The following is a 20,212-nucleotide window of genomic DNA, read 5'->3' on the forward strand; positions in this document are numbered from 1 at the left end:
TACGGAGCATTCACTATGTGCTAGGCACTGTTTAAGCCCTATGCATGCATCATCTCATTTAACGTCACCACACCCTGTGAGGTAGATTCTATCATCGCCATCCCCATGTTGCAGAAGAGGAAAGTCAGGCACAGAAAAGTTAGGTTACTTGCTTAAAGTCACAGCTGTTCAGAGGAACATGAAGGAAGGAAGGAAGGAAGGAAGGAAGGAAGGAAGGAAGGAAGGAAGGAAGGAAGGAAGGAAGGAAGGAATACCAGATCCCATCTGCATTAGCATTTTTCCTTCAAATATTACTGAACCAAAAGCCTGGTTACAACTCTTCTTGGGGCCTGCCAACCCCAGCCCAAGCCCCCTGACTCCCTGGTCCTCTCCAGGTCAGCCCCCTCCCTCTCACTTAGGGGGACTGTGTCCCTAAAGCCTGGGGTAGAAACTTATGCCACAAAGGCCTGGGGACCCTAACGCAATGGGACCCTTTGTTTATCAAGGGCTTACTTTCCACCAAGCCCCACCCTGTACACCCGTCAGGGGTGTGACAAGAACCACTGTACAGATGAGGAAACTGAGGCCCGGATGGGAGAGGTCACTTTCTCCAGATCAAACATCTAAGTGGCAAAGCTGAGATATGAGCACTCGCCCATCTGACTCGGGAGCCTGACAGGGACGCAGGGAAGGAGCCAAAGGCAATAAGGAAAGCCGTCTGATGCCGGCAGGGTGACCGTGGACGGTCAACTTCGGTTCATCTCTAGATCACCCCCCCCAAACTCTAACTCAGTATGTAGACAACTGGCAACAGAGGCAACATCAGTGTTCATCTCAAGGAGGATAGTTCATTACAATGTGGCAGCTACATCCAGAGGCACATTGTGCATCAGAGCAAAAAGCAATGAGTTAGAGGGCCACAGAGCAACACAAAGACATCTCCAAAACAGTCTTCTGGGAATCGACCTTGTCTTCTTGCAAAATGTGGCCTATTTGATCTGGTTGTCCAAGGGCACTGTGTGAGCTGGAAAAGGGTTGGAAACAACCTAAATATCCATCGAAAGGGGCCTGGTTAAATAATCGTGGTATCTCCGTGCAATGGAATATTGTGTGCTCATTAAAAAGAATGAGGCAGAAAAACTTAAAATAAAAACAAAAAAGGATGAGGCAGCTCTACAGGACTGGTATGAGCAACCTCCAAGATACATTGTTAGATGAAAAAACCAAAGGAGACAGCAGTGTGGAAAGTGTCACAATGTGCGATGTGTGTGAATACCATGTGTGTGTGCATGGGCCTATAGGCTGGCTTACACAAACTACCCAAAACCAGAAAAACTGCTGAGAACGGGGGTGAGCTTGAAGAGAAGGGAAAGGGAATGTGAGGGCCGTGGGGGGAGGGAGACCAACTTTTCACTTAAACCCTTTTATACCTTCTGAATCCTGGACAAAGCATATGTATTATATATTCAAATTAAATAAAAATGTGTAAATTCCATGAGCAGTTGAACGGAGATCATCCACAAGGAAGGTGGTGCAGTTTGGGGGCCAGAGTATAGTGAGGGCATCCAAGTGGGAGGGGGGAGGGGAAGGTGATTCAGAAACAGGAAATTGGTGACATCCAGGGGATTTGGTGAGATACATATATACATTAAGAATAATGAAGGCCTGGGTGGCTCAGGGGATTAAGCATCTGACTCTTCGTTTCAGCTCAGGTCATAGTCTCAAGGTTCATGAGTTCGAGCCCCACATTGGTCTCCATGCTGACAGTGCAGAACCTGCTTGGGATTCTCTCTCTCTCTCTCTCTCTCTCTCTCTCTCTCTGCCTCTCCCCTGCTCACACTGTGCCTGTGTCTCTCAGACAAATAAATAAAATTAAAAAAAAACACACAACAGAATAATGAAAGCCAATATTCTTCTAACTGTTGGGAAAGATAGTTCCAAACATGGAACTGGATTGGAAATAGAGTTTAATACTGTAATCGTTTTCTCAAAGACGATACACAGAAGACAGGTAATCAGATACAGAAATGATACAGATATAAGTATGTGTCCATGTATATACACACATACAGTCTTAGAGAGGGTCTGGGGGCAGCGATACTCCAAGCAGCAATGAGCACACTTGTGCTGAGACCTTTCTAAATACCATTCTCCACCCAAAGGAGCTAGGGCTCCTTGGGGAAATGCCTGACTCCAGGGCTAGGGCAGGGAAAGTAAGGAGGTGCTCAAAGAACAATGGCGACATGTCAGAAGGGCACAGAAGCCAGCTAGAAGGGGCTCCCAGCAGCCATATATGGGAAAATTCAAGCACATAAATAACAACAACAACAACAACAACAATAATAATAATAATAATAATGTACTACAACCCATTAAATAAAATAAAAAACCATGAGTCCATACTCATAAACAAACCATTGCAAGTTTGATGAGAAACAGGATATTTACATAGTTTCAAAGTACCTCCCCTCAAATACTTATTTACTACAAAGGGGAGAAAAGCGACTTCACAGAGGTGAAGTCTGACAGACATCCCTTCAATTGCGTAATCACAGTGAAGACCATTAGTCTCATCACAAGGCAAAAAACTGTAACCACGTGAGGTGACAGATGTTAACTAAACTCATTGTGGTGATCGTTTCACAGTATATCCATCTATCAAATCATTACGTTGTCCTTAAATTCATATGATGTTGTATGTCAGTTATATCTCGATAAACAGTGGGGGTCAAGTGAACACCATCAATAATGGGACAAAGAGAAGGACAGAGCACAGCTTCTGTGACTCACCTGCCAAGGATGCAAAACCTGAGTCTAACCACCAGGAAACAGCAAACAAACCCAAAGCGATGGATGTGCCACAAAATAGCTGGCCTGTCATGCTCAAAAATGTCAAGGTCATGAACATCAAGGAAAGACTGAGGAGCTGTTCTAGATCAAAGGAGACTAAGGAGCCATAGCAACTAAATGCGACACGTGATTCTGAATTGGATCCTCTTACTTGACATGGTTAGGGCAGCTGGTGAAAGTTGAATAGGCCTGGGGCACCTGGGTGGCTCAGTTAAGTGTCCGACTTCAGGTCATGATCTTGCAGTTTGTGAGTTCAAGCCCCACATCAGGCTGAGTGCTGACAGCTCGGAGCCTGGAGCCGCCTTTGGATTCTGTGTCTCCCTCTCTCTCTGCCTCTCCCCTGCTCATGCTCTGTCTCTCCCTGTCTCTCAATAATAAATAAATGTTTAAAAAATTTTTTTAAATAAAAAAAAGTTGAATGGGTCTAAAGAAATGGCTGTGCCATGTTAATGTCCTGATTTTGACGGTTATATTATGCATATAGAAAATGTCCCTGTTTGGGGCGCCTGGGTGGCTCGGTCGGTTAAGTGTCCGACTTCGGCTCAGGTCATGATCTCACAGTCCATGAGTTCGAGCCCCGCGTCGGGCTCTGTGCTGACAGCTCAGAGCCTGGAGCCTGTTTCAGATTCTGTGTCTTCCTCTCTCTCTGCCCCTCCCCTGTTCATGCTCTGTCTCTCTCTGTCTCAAAAATAAATAAACATTAAAAAAAATTTTTTTTTAACAAAAACAAGAAATACATATCAAAGTATTACGGGGGATAAGACAACAGGTGAGCAATTTATTCTTAAATAATTCGGGGGCAGGGGAGTCTGGGTGGCTCAGTTGGTTAAGCCTCCGACTTCAGCTCAGGTCATGATTTCATGGCTCGTGGGTTTGAGCCCCGCATCTGGCTCTGAGCTGACAGCTTGGAGCCTGGAATCCACGTTGGATTCTGTGTCTCCCTCTCTCTGTATCTGCTCCTCCCCCACTTGTGTGCACATTCTCTCTCTCTCTCTCTCTCTCTCTCTGTCTCTCAAAAATAATAAGTAGGGGCACCCGGGTGGCTCAGTCAGTTGAGCATCTGACTTCAGCTCAGGTCATGATCTCACAGTTCATGAGTTCGAGCCCTGCATCGGGCTCTGTGCTGACAGCTCAGAGTTTGGAGCCTGCTTCAGATTCTGTTCCTCCCCCACTAGCGCTGCCCCCCCCCAAATAAATAAACATTTAAAACTTAAAAATATATAATAAACATTTTTAAAATAATAATAATTCGGGGGGAAATGTTCTTTGTACTGTTTTTGTCACATGTCTATACATTTGAGATCTTTTTTCAAAAAAAACGTGTATAGACTACATGTTTGTGTCCTCCAAATTCACATGTTGGAATGACCCAATGTGAGGGTTATTTCACAAATGGATTAGTGCTCTTATAAATGAGGCCCCAGAAGGCTCCCTTACCCCTTCCACCATGTGAAGACACAACGTCTACGAATCAGAAGGCGGGTCCTCAGCAGACCCCAAGTCTATCACCAATTGGTATCGGACTCCTCAGGATTCACAACTGCAGGAGATAAATTTCTGTTGTGTATAAGCCACTCGGCTTACGGTATTGTGTTAGAGCAGCCCAGACTGAGTAAGACAAAAATTTTTTTAAATAGAATAAGATCTAGGGTTGAATACCATTAACAGGAATTAAAACACTACTCAGCATTTCAGATGACTCAGCAAGCATTTCTAGGTCTATGCCCAACTGAAATGTGTAAGTATGCTCACCAAAAAACATGCATTCTAGAACGTTCATCACAGCCCAGTTCTGAAGAGCTAAAAGCTAGAAACAATCTAAATGTCCCTCAGCAATAAAATGGGTCAATGTATTGTGTGATACCCATGCAGTAGGATTCTGTTCGGTAACAAAAAGGAACAAATCTTGATACGTAGCACTTGGATGAATGTTACAGTTACAATACTGAGTATAAAAAAAAAAAAAAATCAGCCATAAATGAGTGCATAGTGTGTGATTCCTTCTAGACAAAGTGTTGAAACAGGCAAAACTAATCAGGATAATGATTAATTACCTTTAGGTGGTGATGTAGGGGGAGGCAGAGGGGGGCTTATAGCTAGAAGAGGCACAAGGTGTTTCTGGGGTGCTAGAATGGTCTGTTTCTTGAGGTGGCTGCTGGTTCCAGCCAGGGGTCTACACAGGGAAAACCCACCAAGCTGGAGGCCTATGTTGTGTGCACTTGCCTGTGTGTACTTCACTGAGAAGAAAGCACATCAAACCAGACGCACGTCTATAAGGACAGATATCAGCCACAGTGGGGGTAGGGGCTATGAGAAGTGGGTGGCGTGGATGTGGGGAGCTAGAACAAAGGGGGGAACAAAGTGCAAGGCAGGCTTTGCAAGGACTTCCAGCAACGGCATCCTCAGAACTGGCAGCCAGGAGGGGCTGATGCTCTGCGCCTGAGTTTCAAGACTAAAGGAAGGAAAGGGTCCCCACTATCTGTATGTCCCTCACCAACCCCCACAAGAGCGTCAGCGAGGCACGCTTGATGACCAGCCCCATTTGATGTGCAGACTGACTCGAGTCAGGCGGTCCAGGCAGCCCCAACTTCTGCCCCAGTTCTCTCTCCTCCAGGGCCCACTGATCCCCACCCACCAGTTTCCCTGAGGAGCCTTTCCTCCTCCCTGACTGCCTCTGTCCTCGCCAGGGCTCCAGGGCTAGGGCCTGTGAGGCAGGATCTGGTGACAGCTATAAAAATAAAAGCTCACCCAGCCTGGCTCCCTGGCCTACAGACTCACCCCATAGCGATCCCAGCTGGGCTGGCCCCAGGCCGTCCGGCAAAGGTACCTCCCAGGCCTGGCAGGCTAAGGTCTCGCTGGGGCAGGTGCTGGCAGGGGCAGCACGAGGCAGAGAGGGGTTATTCAGGGTGGTGTGGGGTGTCGGGTCCCAGCATAGTTGCCAACATGCTCTGTGAGCTTTGCAGCGGGGACTGACCCTCTCTATTTCCAAACTGAGAACCTCCCTGGTGGTTTGCATAGGGAGGGTGGGGACCCAGGATTTGACCTTGCTGGGGTTAGCAGAAGAGAGTCTGTCCAATCCATATAGGTTGATTCCATTTGGGCAAATGTATCAGAAATAGATTCAGCTACCAGAAACAGGAAGTCAAAATGACAGAGACCTCCATAAGGTGTGTGTGTGTGTGTGTGTGTGTGTGTGTGAATACACACACACACACACACACACACACACACACACACACACATGCCAGAGAAAGGCAGGCAAAGACTGGTGTGGTGTGGCTATCCTTTTCTCTCCCAGTTTCATCACCCTCAGAATGTGGCTTCCAGGCTGCCATGTTTGCCACATGGTTCAAGATGGCCCCTGAAGCTCCAGCCATCATATCTGAGTTCCGGGCAGAAAGCAGGAAGAAAGTGGAAGAGGGGGGCTGCAAAAGAAGGAGACAAAAGGAAATGTACCTCAAAACTGAATCAGCCCCCCTCTAAAGAGTTTTCCTGGAAACCTCACCTACGATTTCTACTTATATTTGTTAGTCATCTCTAGCTGCAAGAGAATCTGGGAAATGTAGTCTCTTCGTAGGGCACTTGCCCCCCGCAATAGAGGGCCCTATTGCTAAGGAAGAAGGAGGGGAGTGAATATCAAACAGATGATGTTAGCTACAATGAAGAAAAAATGCACATGAAGTGAAAATTCTGGAAGGAAAGAACAATGACCACATACAGAGCTCTCTCTCCAATCACCCTACATGAATTTACCCGTCAAATCTTTACAAAACAACATGAACTTTATTATCGTATTACAGATGGGGGAACTGAGGGACACCACGATGCAGCCACTTACCCCAAATCACACAGCCAGGAAATGGGGGTCCAGAACTAGAATGCAGGTAAATTCCAGCACCAGAGCGCTTACCCCACCAAAATGGGAACGCTGTTAATGATGATGATGACGGCTAATACTTACCGTGTGCTGGCATGGCCCTAAATATGTTGCATGAATTAACTCATCTAATCCTCACAAAAACCTTATGGGACAAGCATTATTAGTTTTCCATTTTATGAACACAGAAACCGAGGCGCAGAGAGGTAAAGGGACTTGCCCGAGGCCACACAGCAAGTGTCAACGGGGTTTGTTTCTGGGTAATGGAACTATAGGTGCTTTTTATTTCCTTCTTCTATTGATGCTCTGCAATCTTCAACCTCGCCACCAGGCTCGTGCGTTGCTTGGGAAATCAAATAAAAAAGAAAACACCTCTCCTGGGGCCCAGCCTCCTGCCTACCCCCTGACACCCCAACACGCCCACCCTGGAGGCCTCAGGGCAGCCTGGCCCCACTTGTCTCTCCAGCCTGGCCCTTCTCCCTCCCTCGTGCCCTCTCCTCTGCAGTCACGGCTTCCCAAGGAACTCTCCCCCTCTTGGCTCCCGGCCTCCGCTCCTCCGGTGCCCCCCTCCTGGCAGGCCCTTCCCCTCATTCCTGCCTGGTGAACAGCTCCCTGTGGCCCCAGGCCCTGGGTCAGAGGCTCCTCACCCACGAGGTCTCCTGGGCACAGGCAGGCGGCCTCCCTGTGCCCTTTACCTACTGCACTTTGCCTCCCCCTGAGGCTGAGGGCCCTGTTCCTTCCCATCAACAAACTTGTCAAGGGCCTTCCAGGTGCCAGGCCCTGCCAGGGACACCCACTCATTCATCCTCAAAACAGCCTCCCTCAGCCCGACCCTAGCCTCCACAAAGGCTCTGCACAAAGGACCCTGCCACCCCTCTGCTCTCCTCTCCCCATGCCACCCCTGGCTGCCTCTATACTAGCCATCTCAGTTCCTCACTCTTTCCCTAGCACACAGAGCTTTGTCCTGCCTCAGGGCCTTTGTACGTGCTGCTACTTCTGCCTGGAATGCTGTCTAAACACTCCTCCTCCTGTCACCCTCTACCACTTCCCCCTTCATTTTCTTCAAGGTCTTCAGCATAATCTGAAATTAGCTTGCAGTTTTCCAGCTGTTCACCCATTTCCTGTGCCTCAATGTCACTTCTGGGAGCCCAGAGACCATCCAGGGCCCACGGTAGCTGCTCACTTGATCCTGATTGAATATGCAAATGTACACCCAGGCCCAAAGAGACTAAGCATCTTGCCCAAAGTCATCCAGCAAGTAAGGGACAAAGCTCAGAGCATTTTTATTTTTTGGCCCGAGCATTTTAGCCCTCAAGGGCTATAAAATCAAGGTTTGCCCATCTGTACCCGCCCTCCCCCCCCCCCCCCCGGCCAGTAGACAGCGACAAGCAGACAAGATACTCAAACTTGGGGCTCAGGCAGATATGGATTCTAAGACCTCTTCTGCTTTCTGAACAGGTAGTGCCCTCTCTCAAAGCCTCAGGTCCCCACTTTGTAAAATGGGACTCCTATGTCTTGGGCTCAGAGGACCAGGAGGGACTCAAACCCTAACAGGTAGGGACCCCGGAAGCTCCAGTCTCCCTAGCCCCACCCCCACCCACCCCCAGCCTCCTTCACGCACCTGCCTGCACATGCCCAATAAGAGGCTGAAAACCTCCAAGGAGGCACAGGCAGACAGGCAGCTGGGGCTGCTGGGACTCCATCCGGGCTCACCCAGCAGGTCGGCCAGACCGGGAAAAGATGGGGGAAGGGGAGCAGGACAGGAAAACAGAGCAAATAGGAAATCTGGGGCATGGGCAGAGGCAGGTAGAGAAGGCTTCCCAGGTTCAAATGGAAGGCATGAATTCAAATCTCACACAAGCCACTCATCAGCCGTTGGGCCAGTGACTTCGCCTCTCTGTGCCTCGGTTTCCCCAACTGGGGAAGGGGGATGATACACAGCACTCAAGTCATTGGGTCACTGTGAGGATAAAGGGCACGTGAAAAAAAACGATGGCACCCAGCACAGCACGTGTGCCCCATAAACCAAGGCCCTTCCCCTCACACCTCACCTGGCTCAGGTGTCTGCTCAGATGCTGCCTCCTAGGAGAGGCTTTCCTAGACCTCCCAGCCCCTCCCTGCCCCACTTTCCTTCCTTCAGAGCCCTTGTCCCCACCTGTCATTATCTTGCTGTAGTTACTGGAACTTAGTGTCTGCCTCTCCCCATAAATTGTCACTGCCAGCTTGGTCACCACACGTCCCCAGCACACAGCATAGGGCTGGCACACAGGAGGTGCTCAATAAATGCTTGCCGAAGAAATGAAAAAAGTAACTGGAAAAATAAATGTCTCAGGCACACGGACAAAACAGTCCCAGGGAGGCCTAGATGGGACCCTGGGGGAGAAGGACACATTCTTTAGGTGTTTCCATGGGGAAGTGTCCCTTCTCTTTCCTACCCCAACTCCCACCATTCTTAGCTGTGCCACCTTGGATAGGCCTCTTCCCCTCTCTGAGCCTGTCTGCTTGGCGGGAAAATGCCCATAACCAAAGCCGCGGCCTCAAAGAGGCTGATGGGCTGATTCGACTGGCACGTCCCCGGCGGTGTCTCCCGCCTTCACCCTGGACACCCACTTTTCTCCTTGGTGAAATCACCAGGCCGTGAGACAGTTGCCCAAGATTATGAGGTAGGACTGTGTTTTGTCAACTCTCCTGTCCTGAGCAAACACTGGGGTTCCCAGCTGGCCTCAGTGGTCAGCCCCATTAAATGGGTCTGTGGTTAACATGACTGGCCTTCTCGGGCAGACAGAGGGATCCTTGCTGGTCCATAGGAGCCCGGGCCTTGGAGTGGTGCTTTACATATCGTAATCCCTGAACTCACACCCGCTGTTACTATACCTCAAGACTCCTCTCTGGCCTCCTGGGTGCCACCCACCCCCCAACCAGTGCCCCTTCCCCCAACCTACTCTGTTTCCTGACTTACGGATGGCCTCCTCCCTCCTCCCTGCAAGCCTTTAACCTTCCTAGCCTAGATCCATGGGGTGAGTGTCCCCCCACCTAAGAAGTCTCCCTGTCTTTTGGGCACAGCTCTGTCCACAGTGCTCCCACACCAGGCCACCCAGGCCACCAGCAGAGCCCTCAACCCGTTAACTTTTCCCCAACCTTCTTCAGGGGCAGTCAGATGGGCTCGGGGTCAAACCCCCTTTATTTCGCTTCCAAATTGTGAAACTGTGTGCAAGTCACTTAATTCCAGCATGTGGGGTACCTGAACTTGGGACTGGGCAAGGAGTCATCCAGGCAGGGCCCAGGATTGGGGGCAGGCGCTGGGATTACAAAACAGGCTCTTGACCCCAGGCTTTTCTGCAGAGACTTGAGGGTCAAAACCTAACTTTGGTACTGGCTTCGCCCCGTTCCACCTTAAGCACTAACCCCACTTCTATGGGCCTCAGTTTACTTTTATAAAATGGGCATAACAGCTTCCATGGAGTGCTCGTGTAGATTAAATCCGGACGGGAGTATGTAAAGGTCTGTGCTCAGTGCTGGCTCCAAGACGGCGCTCAGGAAAGGGGAGCTTGGGGGGGGGGGGTCACCGTGTGGCTAAGCTGCTCCCCTCTCACCTCCTCTGGGTGAGCAGCGGCCACCAGCCAACTCTCAGTGACAAAGAGGAGAGCAGGGATTGGGAAAATTCCTTCTTAAATCGTGACCTCCTCACCCACAGAAGGACTGAGCCACCTCCTTCCCTGGAGTCCAGCCCCCAGCCTTCACCCTTTAGCGGATAAATCTCAAAGGCAGCTGAACCAACGTGCTGTTGCTGGTACCTGACTGACTTCGAGGCTCCAGGGTCCCAACCAGCCATCTACCCACCCAGGACACCCAGGACAGGGAGACCTGCTAGGGGGTGGGGGGTGGGGGGAACTGATGGAGGCCCGGGACCAAAGTGAGATTATCTGTGCCCAGTGCCCCATACGGCCCTACTGCCAAAAACAAAAGAGGCCGGGATGGGGTAGCCTGCCTTGACCTTCAGCTCCATGATGGTGGGAGCTGCCTGCCTCTGTCCCCCATACCCAGGGTTCCCAGTGAGAAAGCACATCCAGGCCCCCAGAGGAAAAGGGAGGGGAAAAAGCATTTCCTCTTCTAAAACCGCCATACCAGCAGCTGCTCCCAGGCTGCCCCAGGCCCTTGGCAAACTAATCTATGAAGCTCCATTCTACCCCACCACTGAATTCCTAGCAGACGGGGTCCCCAAACCACTTTCTTACCCATAGGGATGAGACAAGAGGCTGCCCCACGGCTCTAAAAACAGGCTTTGTAGCAGTACCCACCTGTGCAAAGGTTGTTGGGAGGTTTACATGACGTGGGTCAGGTCCAGGATTTACTGGACACCCGACCCCTGGCAGGCATTCGCCACACTCTCGCTGTGCTGAAGACTGGCTGCCAAATGCCAGGAACCTCCCAGCAAAAAATAATAACGAGAGCAAACGCTTATATAACACCTCCTGCGTGCCAGGCACTGCGGGACGCTGAATGTGTATCCACACCAACCCCTCCGTGTCCAGCCCCGGCTCTCAGGAACGCTGTCCAGGGCTGGAAGGGCCGCGGGGGTGCAGTGCAGAGGGGTGGAAGGATGGCAGGGGGCAGGGAAGCAGAAGCCTTGCCAGGGGTCCCTTATGTCTCTGGAAATCAGGGACGGCGGTCCCAGGTTCAAACCGGGCGAGGCCACCGCGACAAGCAGGTGAAGCGGGGCCGTGGCGTCCACAGCTGGGCAGAGGACAAGCGGGAGACTCCCCACCCCGAGGAAGGGGAATGGAAACGTGGGAACCCTTCCCCCACCTTCCTCCACCTGGCCCAGCTTCTCCCCTCCGGCTGGCCAGGGACACACAAACACAAGCTCGCCCACACACCCAGGCTCCTCTTAAAATAAATATATACACACGCAAAGTATTTTTTAAACAGCCCGCCCATCTACACTTAGCGAAAGAATCTGCCCCAACTTGGGCTTAGCAGGACCAAGATCTGTACCCCCCTCCTCCTATGTAATCTGGCCTGCTGGCCTGATGCCCCAAACACTGTGCAGAGGTCACAGACCTACAGGGCCTCTAAACCCAAGCCTGGCACTCAGGACCAGCCAGAGGCCCTAGCCGTCTCCCCAAGGAGGGTTCCCAGTCACTCCTCCCCAGCACCCAGGGGCGCTGAGTCACCCTGAAAGCCTGACCCAGCACTCTGCCTCCCCCACCATCTCCAAGCACAGACCCTGAAGGTTGTAGCAGAGGAGGAAAAAAACAAACAAACAGCTGTAACACCCCCACCCAACCACCATAGAAGCCAAAAATAACAGCAGCCCCCCCAACACACAAGCCCCCACACCAGGAAAGCAAATATAATATCATATACACCAAAAATAAAGAAAAAATCAAAAGCCAACTACTGCCCCCAAAAGGCTTTTAACCATTCTCCAAAAAAAAAAAAAAAGTTTATTAAAAGTGTTCTTAATGCTTGAAACGGAAAAGATTCCCAAATATACAGACTCCTCTTTTCTCATAGAAATAGATTATTTTTTATAATACAAAAAAAAAAAAAAAAAAAAGACCAAAAAACAACAACAACAACACAACATCAACAACCCCGTAGGAACATCTTTAAGCGATTACTCAGGGCCCGGCTGACAGTTACACGTGGGTTGCGTCAGTCCCGTGTACACACGCGTTCAGCCATGTTTAAACCGATTGCATCAACTTCGAAACCGGCCCGCCCGCCGGCGCCTGGAGAGGAGGCAGAGGGAGAGGCAGAGAGTTTATCATTCATCTGTACACATAGACATTTCTTCTTTAAATAACACCACGGGCGGGCGCCCCATCTGCATGTGCGGTTGGTTTGGACAAAAATATATATATATAATAAAATATTAAAATTACCGACGAGCTCCCCGCGCTGCCAAGTGCCCCAGTGCCAAAGTTTTGCCGGCGCCACCAGGGGCGGGGGCGGGAGCGCGGGCGCTTCCCGGAGTCTCGGCGGCCGCGGCGCGCCCAGCAGCGCGGAGGCCGGCCGGCAGGGGGCCGCGCGCGGGGGCCGCGCTAGCAGTGGCCGGAGGAGGCGAGCAGAGGCTCGGGCAGCTGCTTGAACAAGTTCCGCAGAGTGCTGAGCTCGCGCGACAGCTGTTCCACCTTCTTCTGAAGCCGCTCGTTCTCGGCCGTGAGCTCCAGGACCTTGTGCTGCGTCTCCAGGTTGCGCATCTTGGCCTTGTCGCGGCTCTTGCGCACCGCGATGTTGTTGCGCTCGCGCCGGATCTTGTACTCGTCGCTGTGCTTGTCCACGGTCTTCTTGGCCTTGCTCTTGACCTGCGAGGGCGCCGGCGCCGCCCCCGCATAGCAGGCGGCCGGGGGCGCCTTGGCGTCGGCGGGGCTCGGCGTGCCGGGCGGGCTGGACGAAGAGGACGTGGACAGGCTCCCGCTGCTGCCGCTCGGCACCGCCTGGTAGCCGAGGTAGGCGCGCAGCGCGTACGGGAAGCCAGCCGCCATGCCTGAGGTACCGCCGCCCGGCGCTCCGGCCTCCTCCTTCCGCTTGCAGTCCGCGGGCTCGAAGCCCGGCTCCGCCTTGAGCTCGGCGGGCTGCGGTGGCGGCGGCGGGGGCGGCGGGTGCAGGGGCGCGAAGCAGCCGGGGTGCAGCGCGCCCTTGGCGGCCCCCAGGCGCCCCAGGCTCACGTAGCCGTACTCGGACGCCTTCTTGCAGTTCTTGCCCCCGTAGTCGTCGGAGAAGAGGTCGGAGAGGAAGTCGTGGTGCTGCCCGGAGGAGGCGGGCGCGGGGGCGGGCGCGGGCGGAGCCGCCTCGAAGGTGTCCGTGGCTGTGGCCGGCGCCGGGGCCTGCGGCGCGCCCAGCGGCTCCAGGTACGGACTGAAGTCGATGGCGCGCTCGTGGTCGCCGATGCTACCCAGCTCGCCGGCGGGGGGGCGCGGCCCGGGTCTGGCCGCGGGGGGCGCCGCGGGGGCCGCCTTGCCGCCGTACGCAGCAGCCAAGCAGTCCGCCTCGTAGTAGAAGTTGGCCACTTCCATGGATTTAAAGGCAGGCGGCGGCGGCAGGGGCAGACATGCTGGGTCCCAGGCCACCAGGCGTTGCATGAACGCGGGTGCCCGGGGAGGGGGCCTGGGGCTGCCCGCTCCGGCCGGCCCGCAGGTGGCGCGGCCTCCCGGCTCCGAACTGTCGCCGCTGTGTCGCTGCTGCTGCTGCTGCTGCCGCCGCCGCCGCCGGGGTGGCCGCTACTAGTGCGGGGGCTGGCAGCTGGACCCTCGCGTGGGTCCTGTTCCCGGTCCCGTGCGCGGCTCTGACTCGCTAAAGTTTCTCCTGAGCCCGGTTATTTATAAGGCGGCCCATGGCAACGGCTGCGTCACGCTGGCAGCCGCCCCGGCCCCTCCCGCCGCCGCCGGGACGCGGTGTAGCTGCCCGAGACCCCCGGGAGGGCGCCGGCGGGGCACGACGGCCAGACCCAAGACCAGGAGTGCGCCCTCCGGGGTCCACCGGATCGGTGGGGGGCGGCCTTACGCCCCCTGCCCACCCCCACCCGGAGGCCCCGGGATTGGGAGCGAGAAGGGGAGGCGCGACCCCGCCCCCGGACCGCCCCCTCCGGGCTGGAGGCTGTACTGGAAGCAGGGCGGGGGGGGGGGGGGGGATCCGGGGAGGGGGCAACGCGCTCGCCTTCCCCCACCCAAAACACGGCCGCCGCCCGCCCCCTGCTGGAAGAGGCGGTGGCTTCAGGATCCGCGGCGCCCAGCCGGAGCGCCTCAGAGGGGGCGCTCCCCAGGCCGGATCCTGGAGACCCCAGCCCCCGCCTCTGGCTCCTGAAGAGGTGACCCATCTCCACCTCGGGTGCGGCCCCGCCCTAAACTTGCCCCCATCCGTGGCTCTTGGAAGGAGGGGATTCCACGCTGGTGGAGACAACCCTCCTAAAGGCACCTCCAATACAAGGACCCTGGTCGGGGGAATGAGGGTCAGTTCTGCAGCGCACTCCACTGGGGCCTCTGCCGCGGTGGCCGCGCCCCTCCCCTAGCCCCGCCCACTGGACCTGCCGCCCCGTTAGAAGGCACCTGGGTCTTCTCTGGCCCCACCTGAGCCTGACGTGGGCCCAGGGAAGTGGAAGGGGGCAGGGGTGCTAGGCGCTAACACACTTACGTGACCTTGGGCAAGTCACTTCACTTCAAGCTCCATCCATGAAGGTGTCGTTGCAGTTATTATTATTAGTTGTATCGCTGTCTCCACCAGTCTCCCAAACATAAGGCTTACTTTTGAAGTCCACTCTGAGAGGCGCATTAGAAATAATGCGCCGCCCCCCTCCCAGGGTGCAAAGAAGGCAGAGGGGCCGGCATAGGACACCCAAGGTCACATGGCCTCATGTCCCCCACTAGTCTCAAAAGCTTTTGTCAGGGTGCCCTAAGACCTATTTGCCAACCTGAGGCCAAAAAACATATTTCTGAGGCTGGGGGAGGCGGTTGGGGACGGAGGAGGTGTCAGGCCAAACCCCACGGGGAGCCACAGAGAGGGAAGGGACTTCCCCTATTGTCACCAAGTCCCTACTTTGTATTGAGGGTGGGCCTGGACCCGGGGTTCATTTTTCTCGCCCTGGCATGAGGACGCTTTTGCTACTCCTGGTACACAGATGGGAAAACAGGCGATGGCCCATCCTGGATTTGAACAGTGGGCGGAGTGGGCTCAAGGGGCCCCTTGCCCTCTCCAGCCCCATTCCTAGGCCACTTGGGCGGCTCCTTGGGCTTACCCCTCTGCCACTCCTGGCCCAGGCCGCTCAGGCCACAGCTCCCAGCTTGCCTGGGGATAACCCCCGGCCCACTGACCCCAGCCCTGGCCCTGGCGGGGAAGGCAGGCGTTGCTCAACCTTCAGTGTTATCTGCTGAGCTGGGGTGACCTCCGCCCCAGAGAGCTGCAGAAATGACATCTCCAAGTGCCCTTGGGGGATGGGGGGCAGGGAAGAACAGGATGAAACACTGACCGGGCCTGCTGGCTTTCTGGGCCTTCCCAGCAGCCTCCGGGCCAGGGAGGGATCGAGGCCCCAGGGCCACTCAGTCAGGCCTTCCAAGATGCAAAGTGGGACGCTCACACCACCTCCAAGAGGCCCTCCTGGCCATGCCTCCTAGTGAATTGCCTTCCCAGCCTATCACCAGCTACCATTAATTACCCTCGGTGTCTAGTCCACCTCAGTCTCCCCTCTCCCCAGAAGACTGCCCACTCCATGAGGGCTGGCCCTTGAATACTGGAACTCCTGAGCCCAGCATGATCAAAACCTACCAGTGGTGAATGCATTTGCCATTCGCACTGGACCAAGAACACTGTTCTCCTAGCTCTGCCCAAGTCAATTCCTCAGGGCTCAGCCCAAAGGTTACCTCCAAGAAGTCCTCCCTAACCTCCCCATCAAAAGTCCCAAGCCCCCAGTCACTTCTTTTGCATCCCCCATATTCTCATTATAGTCAAAATGATCTCTTCTATGCAGCTGGGTTTCTGTCCCCACTGCCCCCTCCCCATTGTCATCCCAACCAGGGTAGAGAATTGTGTTTCATTCACTGCTGGGCCCTCAGTGCCTAGAACAGTGCCTGACACACAGAAGATGCTCAATGAATGGAGGAAGCTGAGAAAGTGAGGTCACCCATTAGCTAGGCTATGTAACCTTAGGCAAGATGGCTTCCCTCTCTGAGCCTCAGCTCATCTCTGAGCCCACCTAGTTGCAGTGAGACCTGGGGGGGGAGGGGGGGTCTGAAGCTAATTAGAGGATTTCCTATGTGTCTTTGAGCCAACTTTGCACTCTCTCTGGACCGCATTTATAGCTCTCTGCATGTAATAACTCATTTAATCCTGTTGATAATTTGTAGGAAGCAGATCCTTTTATTATCATCTTCAGTTTGCAAATGAGGAAACTGAGGCCAGGGTCACATCTAAGGGGTGGGAAGGACTAAAGTCTTTCCAGGCTCACCTTCCCCCTTGGGTTCGTCATAAATCGTGACAGGTCTGGTGATGTGAACGCCACTTTCCGAATGGGAAAACTGAGACCCAGAGAAGGGTGCCTTTTGCTTCCTGTGCTTCCCTGCCCCAGATTCCCCACTCCCGTCTGACGGTGAAACGAGTGGCAGTGTCCATCCCAGAGCCACTTCAGGTGTGTGCATGGAGGCTGCATGCTCGGGTGACGTGAGTCCTTGTTTTTACAAGCCTCGTTGCTCAACAGGCCCTGCTGGCTGCTGCAGGGACTCTCAGCCTTCCCTCCAAGGAAGGGCTGATGGGCACAGAGCACACACAGTGGCACTGTGGCAGGGAGAGCCCAGGAGCCAGGTTCCGGCCAACGCCACCCACACTACCCTTTCTCCAGTTTACCGGCCCACCTAGATGTTTGCAGAAACCTGGGGTGGGGAAGGGTCTCAAACTGGCAGCAAAGAGCCAAAGGCAACCCACAGATGCGTTCAGTTTGACCCCCTGGCGTTCTGGCTTCGTTTGTTTGCTTCTTTTAATGTCTCTATTGCCAACATTTAAAAACCAGGAGACCTCACATCAAAATTCCAATTTCCAGCTTCTCTTTTAAAACCAGAATCTGTGGGCTGGGCCTGTGTGTGGCTGGAAGTGTTGGGCAGGAGCCAGGCGGGGGCCGTGGAGGAACAGGATCTTTCCTCCCCGGATACACACCCTCCTCTGCCCCCAAACTGCTTTCGAAATCCCTTCCCCCAGCCTGCAGCTTTTCCTCAGCCCCATTTTCAGGAGGAGAAAACCGAGGCAACTCGCCCAAAGGGAGTCCCAGGCTCGCCCCTTTGAGGGAGCATGGAGGCAAGTGTGTGCAGAGGGTAGAGATCAGCCAGCCGGCAGAAACATAAGGCTGAAAGATGGTCCCTGGAGCCAGTCTCTGGTGGATCTGGAGTGGGGGCCTGGGGTGGGGGTGGGGGGCTCAGGTTCCTGTTCTGTGCCCTCCTGGCCATGACACGGGTGTGTCCTCTCAGCCCCAGTCCCAGGCCTGCACGATGGGGTAATAATATCCCCCCTGTCCTGGGCGTGCTGAGCCAGCAGCTCCCCCTCCTACTAGCCCACCAGGACACATGCGAGTGCATCAGCCCTCGCCCGGCCCCCCAGAGGGCCTGACCCTGGTAAGCCACGGAAACTTCACACGCAGTGATCCCCACCCACACCACAGTGAACTGGTAAAACAGCCAAACTTAAAAGCCAGATTCCGGATTCCAGTGTCTGAGATTTTCTCCACTATGCCTCCTTTTGGAAGCTTCACTTTCCCCATCTCCCAAACGGGACCCAAATTAGATCCCTGAAGACTTCAAAGCCAGATATCCTGGGATCCAGAGTTTTTGGAGTCCCAGGAGGCGCTCAGGCCCGGCCCGTGAAACTTGCCTGTGCACATGCTGCCACCATGTGGCAGGCTCTGGGAATGCAGGAGTGGTTTATGTGAACCCTCTTGTTTTGGGATCCAGAAGTGGGCACTACGGATATGATAGGTACTCACAGGACACGGGAAGGCTAGTGAAAAGAATAAAAATGTCCTACGAACCAATGTCTACCAACAAAAGGTGCTCACTTTCACTTGATTTTCATCCAAACAATTTTTGGCACCGACTGTGGTTCAGGCCCTAGAAACATTCATGAACAAGACAGAGTGATTCCTGTTTTCATGGAGTTAACATTCCCCTTGGAAGATAACAAGATAAATGAGTAAAGCATACAGTGTGCTAGATCCTGGCAAGCACCCTGGAGAAAAATACAACAGAGGAGGGGAATGAGGAGAGCTGGGGAGTTTGGATTTTAACTTTTTTTTTTAATTTTAGATTTTTTTAAATATTTATTTATTTTGAAGGGGGGGAGGGGCAGAGGGGGAGAGAGTCCCAAGCAGCCTCCATGCTGTCAGTGCAGAGCCCAACACAGTGCTTGATCTCACCAACCACAAGATCATGGCCCAAACTGAAATCAAGAGGTGGACGCTCACCTGAGTGAGCCACCCCAGAGCCCCTGGATTTTCACTGTAGGTACGCTGAGAGGACACCCGATCAAAAACACGAATGCAGATAGCTGTGGAGACACTGGACCAGGCAAGGGGAACAGTAAGGCGTATGTTACCGTAGGAGCACGCCTGGCCCACGGGGTCGCCGTGGGTAGAGCAGATGGACAATAGCAGGAAATTACCTCGGAAACAGTGGGGACCATTTCACGCAGGGTTTTATGGGGCACTGAATAGACGCTGGCTTTTACTCCGGGTCAGCGGGAGCCATGTAGAGTTCTGAGCAGAAGAGGGACAGGACCTGACTTTGGGTCTAACGGAATCCCTCTGGCTGCAAGCGGGGGTGGACAGTGTTAGCAGTGAAGGCAGAAGCGGGGAGCCCAGTGAGAAGCCGGCAGTTGATGGTAGACGCCACCAGGGTGGGGGCTGTGGACGTGGTGAGAAGGGGACAGATTCCGAATCTGTTCTGAGAGTAGAACATTCAGGGGACATCTGGGTGGATCGGTCGGTTGAGCATCGTATTTCAGCTCAGGTCATGATCTCACGGTTCGTGAGTTCAAGCCCCACATCAGGCTCGCTGCTGTCAGAGCAGAGCCTGCTTTGGCTCCTCTGTCCCCGCCCCCCGTCTCTCACTGCTCCTCCCCTACTCGCACTCTCTCTCTCTCTCTCTCTCTCAAAAATAAATAAACATTAAAAACAAATTTTTAAAAAGAAAGTAGCACCTTCAGGATTTGCTGATAGATCCAATTATAAAACAGCCACACTCCATATGGACCACTCCATAGCCTTTTAAAGGGATAAAGTGTATGATGCCCACAGCACTGGCAACCAAAAGAAAGAAGTAGATAAATCAGACAATGTCCAAACTAGAAGCTTCCATGCAGCCCAGGACAAAATCACGAGAATGGCAAGTCAGCCTAAGCAATGGGAGAAAATATTTGCAATATTTTGCAATATCTGACAGGTGAACATCCAGACTACACAAGGAATGCATTCCAGCCCCAGCAGCCACCTGCAACTCAACAACAGAAAAACAACCCAATTAAAAGTGGGGAAAGGACTTGAAATAGACATACCTCCAAAGAAGAAACATGAATGGCTAAGGAGAACATGAAAAGATGCTCAACATCCCTCACCATTAGGAAGATGCAAACCAACACCACAAGAGAACGCCTTGTGGCCAGTTGCACGGCTACTGTCAAGAAAAACAGGAAATAACAGGTGTTGGTGAAGGTGTGGAAAAATTGTACTGTTGGCAGGAATTTCAAATGGCACAGCCACTGTTGGAGAGTATGGTGGGTTCCCCAAAAAATTAAAAACAGAGCTACCGTATGACCCAGCACTCCCATGTCTAGCACTATTAGGTACGTACCCAAAAGAAGTGAAAGCAAGGTTCTGATGATATATTTGCACACCCATGTTCATACCAGCATTATTCACAATCACCAAAGGGTGGAAACCATCCCGGTATCCATCGATGTGCAAATGGACAAACAAAACGTGGTCTATACGTACAACAATTATTTAGCCTGTAAAGGGCAGGAAAGTCTGGG

General features: G+C 53.4%; 2 protein-coding genes across 7 annotated transcripts in view; both read right to left on the minus strand.

The window, feature by feature from the left end:
* The window catches only part of LOC123580033, a 233,138-nt gene that overhangs the window by 192,305 nt on the left and 20,621 nt on the right, over window positions 1-20,212 (minus strand). The window lies entirely within an intron of this gene.
* CEBPB (CCAAT enhancer binding protein beta) lies at window positions 12,119-14,231 on the minus strand. Its single transcript, XM_045444249.1, has one exon. The coding sequence runs from the start codon at window positions 13,792-13,794 to the stop codon at window positions 12,754-12,756; it is 1,041 nt and encodes a 346-aa protein (XP_045300205.1). The 5' UTR covers window positions 13,795-14,231; the 3' UTR covers window positions 12,119-12,753.

The sequence above is a fragment of the Leopardus geoffroyi genome, chromosome A3, assembly GCF_018350155.1.
Source record: "Leopardus geoffroyi isolate Oge1 chromosome A3, O.geoffroyi_Oge1_pat1.0, whole genome shotgun sequence".
Classification (NCBI taxonomy): Eukaryota; Metazoa; Chordata; class Mammalia; order Carnivora; family Felidae; genus Leopardus; species Leopardus geoffroyi.